Consider the following 7,304-nt stretch of genomic DNA (forward strand, 5'->3'; position numbering starts at 1 on the left):
TGGGTGTGTCAGAGGCAATGCGATTGGCACAGGATAGAGCAGGGTTTAGGGCTGTTGTACATAGGGTCGCTATGAGTGACTCGACGGCACATAACAACAACAACATGAGAATGGATATGTTTGATATAATGTTATCACATTAACAGGTTTGTGTATCCACTGTAAACTCAAGATACAGAGTAGTTCCATCATAGGAATGATCATTGACTCACTACCAGAAGTTCAAGCTGGTTTTAGAAGAAGCTCCAGCATGAGAGAGATTATTGGTCATGTCAGATGGATACTGACAGGAGTGAATTCCTGACCAATGTCTAATTGTGTTTTATTTTGCAAAGGCATTTGATTGTGTGGATCATAACAAATTATGGCTAACATTGAGGAAAACGGGAATCCCAGAACACTTATTTTTGCTCAAATACAATCTATAGGTAGACCAAAAAGCTTTCATCTTCACAGTACAAGAAAACACTGCATGGTTTAAAATCAAGATGAGTATGCTTCAGGATTGTATCCTTTCTCCATACCGATTTGTTCTGCATGCTGAGCAAATAATTGGCGAAGCAGCACTCTATGAAGACGAATGTGAAAGAAAGATAGGAGGGAGATTCATCAATAACCTACATTATGCAGATGACACAACCTTGCATGCTGAAGGTGAGGAGGATCTGAAATGCTTGCTACAGAAGAACAAAGACTTCAGCTTTCAGTATGGATTGCATCTCAACATGAAGAAAACAAAGGTTCTCACACTAGTCACATTATGTCTAAATTATGATAGATGGAGGAAGAAATGAAGCTGTCAACGATTTCATCTTCCTTGGATCAATGAGTAACACCTTTGGTATAAGCAGTCTGGAAAGATAGGCAAAGTTTTATTAAGACTGGTAGCCTCCGAAACCCAATGGTAGTTTTGGGTCAGAATCAACCTGAAGGTAGTGATACAGTAATGGGTGTTTTAGATTCCTAAGAAACTATTAGGTTGTTTTTTGGTTTTGTTTTTTTTTGGGGGGGGGAGGGGGTTGTTTTGTTTTGTTTTGTTTACAAATGGCTGCACTGATTTGCTTTCCCACCTGCGATTAATGAAGGTTCCATTTAGTGTTAGCACTATCTAGGTGTGTAATGATCTCACAGTGATTTTAATTTGGGCTGTTCTATTATTGACCCAGTGACTGGAATAATAAAGAGATTGCATATAAGGCAAGACAGGAGAAAGTTCCAAACTGCTGTTCCCAGGGTCTCTGTGAGTTGTAGTCTTTTTTATGGGACCTAACAACAAGAAGTAACCAGTGATGTTATCCCTTTTTCCCAAAGTTTATCTGCCTGATCCTTCTTTCCCACGTGACCTAAAAATGGTAAGAATGTGACAGGGAGGAGGCACAAAGATTTGCCTTGACAAAAGAGATTCTGTTTTTCAAATTCAAGCCTAGACGTGCAAGACAGAGAGCTGGCGATTGGATTCACTGCTTAGGTGTGTTCTAATGCAGCGAAGCCAGTGCCATCTGGGACTCAATGGGACTTTCTTGGTTTTCTTGACCTCTGAGAGGATGAAGTTTTATTCTGTTCTATTACTTCCGTTTTACTTGTCTACCAGATTTCCACCATACACAGGAAGGAGAAAAATATGTATATATTTATGTATTCCCCTCAGAAATCAGGTTGGCTTCAGCAAAATATAGCCAACCCTAATTATAATAGAACTTTCGATGGTAGTGTAGTAGATCACAGATAAAATTTCCCTTTTCAATTCTATACTGACAAAGCAATGTTAATTTTAGGCATCCTGAAGGAGTTATCCTTATCACTTTACCTAGATTGGCCTCTTGAATCAACAGTTACCTATTCATATGCTACAAGTGCATTAGTCCACTCCCCACCCCCTTTCTCTCACTGTAAATGTGCTCAGGCACTTGTTAGGGAAAGTGCATTTACACTTTGCACCATTTTCAAATTATTGAATTTTCAAATGATTAAAAAGAATGCAAGTGCAGTGTTGCTTGAGCTCTGAAAATCTCTAAATGCAATTACTTTGCCATTTTGTTTTCTTTCCAAATAGACATTTGGTCTCCTTCATTCAAATGTGTTTCTCCTCTCTTCACCAGGTTGATTTAGTGAATATTGGGAGCACTGACATAGTCGATGGAAACCATAAACTGACCCTTGGTTTGATTTGGAACATAATCCTCCACTGGCAGGTGAGAATCCTGATGAATGCTTCTGCTTTGAGTAACATGTGGCTGCTCCCTCCTCTCATTTTTGTCCTTGACCTGCACCACAAACAGGTACAGTATTTCTCCAACACTATCAAGCCTTCTCCAAAGTGCTGCCTTTGAAACTGGCACAACTCGTGTCCGCTGAGATGGAGAGGCTCAGGAGATTAGAAAATAGGTTCCGGCACATTAGCAGAAATAATATTCCAAGTTTTATTCCACTGGCTGGAGAGAATGCTTAAAAGAGGGCAAAATCTCATCAATTGGTGATAAAAATATTTTTCACAAATACACCTTATTCCATAAGTCACCTATAACTATTATCTACTTAATTTTGATAAAGGAAAGGTGTTCTTCCCCCATTAACTGCTTAAAAAGAATAATACCCTGATGATCCATCTTGCATATAGTTAATGTTGGCCAGTGCCGTTGAAAGACAGATAGAATATGATTATCTATATGAGCATGTGTGTTATACACAAGATCACACTTCTTAATCTGGTTTGCATAGTGCTCTGTGTGTGTGTGTGAGCGAGAGCACCAATGAAGAATAGACACTATATGGAATCCCTGCAAAACAGATTAGTAATTAAACTGCTTTAGTGAGAATAATCTGCCTTTTTGTAAAGCAAACCCCCTCCAAAAAATCTCCCTTAAACCAACATTGGCAAGAATCTCAACTATTCCACTTACCATCTTATCCTTTTTGGTATAATGCTATCTCCATCTGGAATATACTTACCTCACTGTTGAAATAGAAATAATAACTTCTATTTCATGCCAGGCATCAGTGGTCCACATAACATCGTTTTCGTCACCAACATAGCTACACATGAAAAACATTGATGGCTAAGAGCTTTAGCCTCATGTTTGTTTGTTTTTTTTTTAATTTTTTATTAATACTTTAATGAAAGTTTATAGAAGACTTGAATTTCCATCCATTCATTGTTGCACATTTTCCTCCCTACTCCCCCCACCCCCAAGTTCACTTTTCTCTTTAAAAAGATTCTTTCATTGTTGCACAATTTCCTCCCTCTCCCTGCCTCCTGCTCCACTTTGTTATGTACCTTTTATTCTGGAATATTGTCATGCAAATAATACTTAATCATATATTCCCTTTAAACAATTCTTTCCCTCATCTGTTCCAATGCAATGGTCATTATCAATCCACTCTTATTCTATTCTCCTCCCAAACCCCCATATCAGTCCTGTTTTATAACAGTGGCACTAAGCAGTATTTGTCCTTTTGTAACTGAGATATTTCACTCAGCAAAATGTCCTCCAGGGTCACCCATTTTGAATAATATTTTGAGTTCCTTGTTTTTCAGTGCTGCATAATATTCCATTGTTTGAATATACCACAGCTTCTCCATTCATTTGTTGATGGCCATTTAGGTTGCTTCCATCTCTTTACTATTGTGAACAATGCCACAATAAACATAAGCGTGTATATCTGTTTGGGTGGAAGTTCTGGTTTCTTTAGGATATATTCCCAGTAATGGAATTGCTGGGTCAAAAGGTATTTCCATTTCCAACTTTTCGAGAAAGCACCATACTACCTTCCAGAATGGTTGTATAATTACACTCCAACAACACTGAATAAGGGTTCCAATCTTTCCACAACATCAGCAGCATTTGTTGTTTGCTCTCTCACATTTTTAGATGTTTGTGGGTAACTGACAGAAGTCTGCCATTTTACTTGCTGGTATCTTTTTTTTTATCCATGAAAGAGTTATTCAGGTATTTCTATATGATATTTGCTCATTCCAATGCATGATTAAATGAGTTTTAGTATGTTAACAAGGTTGTGGAACTATCAGCAACCTGTTTTTAGCACATCCTCACCACTCTAATAAAAATAACCAAAAATCATGCCTGTTTTCTGTCACTCCTCACCCCTATCTGTGCCCCTGGGCTATTTTATACCTTCAGGGGGCAGTTTACATGAGTCGAAAATTCATCATGTGTTCTTTTGTGTTTGGCTTTTTTCATGTTTGAGTTCTCTCTGATTTGTCACATTTGTGGATAATACTTCATCTAGTAGGGTTGACTTGTCTTGAATTGTAGATTGGTTTTAAGCGGTATTCAATACCATGTAGACCAGAGATGCGCCTGCTCAATTCATTGGCCATATTGTTCTTTAAATGGGTCTCCAAATCCCTTCCCCTCCTGAAACTTCTAGACAAGGTCACTCCATTTCACAGTAATATTAAAAGTGAGATAGAGGAACCATATCTATTGATGACGTCAAATAGCTCATAAAATGAACTTTAAGTGAATCTCATGTTGCCTAAAATTTTAGCTCTGTCCATATAGCAATGGTATCAAGCCTAACTAGTCAGGTAGAATATGAAACCTGAATAAAAAAAAGCAAACTGACTGCCTTTGATTCTGTTGTGACTCATAGTGAGTGGCCCTGAGGCACAGAGGAGACTCATTTCATAGTTTCTAAGACAATAGGATTTATAGATACAGATGGCCTAGTTTTTCCAGTGAGGAACATCTGAACAATTTGGCCTGTTAAAACAAGCTTGGAAGCAGGAGTGGCATCCACTTCTGAACTAGCTTGCCTCAGGAAACCCGATGAATGTGGAGAAAGGATGAAAGTTGTACAAGTGTTTAGGTCTTTCCTTCATAGGGTCACTATGAGTCATCTACAAGTCAACGACACTTAACAACAACCACCACCAACTTTTAGCAGCTCAATATTTAATCCACTGCGCAACCAAAAGGATTTCAATCTGTCTCTCAGTTCTTTTCAATATATTGAGAAAAAGATCATGCTCCCCCCATCCAACCTATCAATGTTTTGATGTTATAGGGACTCAAATGGAAATGAAAGTATGTATGAAACACAAGTCTTTTTTTTATTAATATTTTTATCATTCATATACATTGTGTTTTATGCATGCACGTTGTTTTATACCATCTTTGATTTACATTATATTGGTTCATGTGTATTGTGAGTTCCCCCCTTAGAATCATCTTACTCACAACTACATTTGTAAAAGCATCTAAGCCAGCTACTTCATGCCTCATGGCCAAATATTCCCCTTTGAGATAGTCAATTTCTGATTTGCCCATCCCTATGGCAGATGGTGTTTGGTAGAGCTCCCAGATTATGACAGGCTTGGAAGCAGGATTGACATCCACTTTGGAAACTCTATGAACATTAGAGAAACGATGATAGGTATAGAATACGGTTCAGATCATTTGTTCATAGGATCGCTATGAGTCATGCTCAACTTGATGGCACTTAGCAACAACATCATCAAACCAATACTCTAAGGAATCCTCTGTTCAACATAGAAATTTTGAGCATTTGCATCCACGAAGTTCAGTCCAGAGCTAGACATCAGTTTGCAGCAATTGACACTCGCTCACAACATGAGCTGGGTTCTGGTCACCTCTGGTTCATCTGGCTGGGTTCTGGTCACCTCATCCCTAGTGGCCAGGTTCAAATAGGCATCGGCTGTTGGCTTAGGAGTCCACACTTCTCCCTGTGTTCCAGAGCTACTGTTCTCCTCACTCAGCTCTAGCCTCAAATGGCGCCAAGTCAACTCAACAATCTAGGGTCTTGGGCAGCACTGAAGGAACACATCCAAGTTCAACCTTTATCTCCATTGTTGTATTCCTCCCACTTCCATTCTGAACTCAAGTTTTTTTTATTAGTAGATTCAACAAATAAATATTAATCTGTAAAATAAAATCGGAATTTTCAAACACTCTTTCTCAATGACTGTACTTATATTACATGGTCCCGTGGTTTGCAGGGTGGCCCCAATTTGTAGGCTTCCCTTTGAGTCACACCAGTGTTCATCTTATTTTAGCCAACAGGAAGGAGAACAGAAACAGGCATAGATGTCTAAACTTTTTTTAAAAACAATTATTTTATATTGATTTGCTTGGAGTGGCATCTACTTCCTAAATAACATGTCTCTGGAAACTCTCTGAACTTTGACAAATAGTTGTAGAGGGGCTTCAGGCCTTTTGTTCATAGGGTTGCTGTAAGTCGTGCTCAACGTGTAGGCAATTAACAACAACAACATTGGTTTGCTTACAAAGTTCATATATATTGTGTTTCACTCTATTCTTCATTCACATTCATCATTGGACTATGTCCATCATTATCCTGTCTCCCCCCCTCTACCCATCCAATTGTGCAACCCTGTGATTTTCTCCATCTATCCTCATCCCTCTGTTCCTACCCATCCCCCCATGGGTCCTTAAACATGTTTTGCTAGTTATCCGTCTATTTTTACAGTAATGGTCATATGCAGTATTTGTCCTTGAGGCAAAAGAGACAGAGTGAATTCACTCAACATACTGCTCTCCAGTCATGGCTCCTGAGTGCTGCATAGCATTCCACTGTGTGAATGTACCGCAATTTCTCAATCCACTCAGTTGTGGTTGGACAGTTGGACTGTTTCCATGTTCTTGCAATGGTGAAGAATGCTGCTATGAATATAGATGTACAAATCTCTATTTGTGTCTCTGTGTTCTAATTTCCTTGGGGTATATTCCTAGTTTGGAAGCAGAAGTGGCATCCACTTCTAAACAACATGCCTCTAGAAACTCTATACTTTGAGAAACAATGATAATGATATAAAGGCTTCAGGTCTTTTGTTCTTAGGGTTGCTATGAGTCGTCATGCTTGACTCAGTGACAATCAACAACAACATATTCCTGGTAGTGGAATAGCCAGGACATAGGAGTGTGTATGTTCAACTTTTTGAGGAAATGCCAAACTGCTTTCCAGAGTGGCATTATCCAGGTGGTTTCTCACATGATTGGCCACTTTTCTTATCTACTGAAAGCTCTTTCCCATGCCAACTCAACTTATCCCAAGGTAGGGTTTAAAGATCACTTTTCAAGATTTTTGTTTGCTAGTCATATTGTACATAGTTGTACATAGGGTTTTCAGAAGCCTGCAATTTCAGAAGTGGATGCCCAATCCTTCTTCCTAGTCTGTCTTAATCTGAATGTTTAGACCTGGGGGAGTATCTGACAGACAGCAATTTGTGGAGCAGTGAAGGATAAATCCCTCATTGTGGAGTTAACCATTAGTTACAGTGTAGTCCCTGCCCTTAGCCCAGT

General features: G+C 38.9%; 1 protein-coding gene across 1 annotated transcript in view; it reads left to right on the forward strand.

The window, feature by feature from the left end:
• LOC102843189 (dystrophin-like) overlaps positions 1 to 7,304 on the forward strand; it is a 1,161,727-nt gene that overhangs the window by 721,124 nt on the left and 433,299 nt on the right. Inside the window, exon 5 of the mRNA XM_006881860.1 lies at positions 2,100 to 2,192. Coding sequence (XP_006881922.1) covers positions 2,100 to 2,192 — 93 coding nt within the window. The remainder of the gene's footprint in view (positions 1 to 2,099; positions 2,193 to 7,304) is intronic.

This window comes from Elephantulus edwardii, unplaced genomic scaffold (genome assembly GCF_000299155.1).
Source record: "Elephantulus edwardii isolate Elephantulus edwardi_28Jun2011 unplaced genomic scaffold, EleEdw1.0 scaffold00016, whole genome shotgun sequence".
Lineage (NCBI taxonomy): Eukaryota > Metazoa > Chordata > Mammalia > Macroscelidea > Macroscelididae > Elephantulus > Elephantulus edwardii.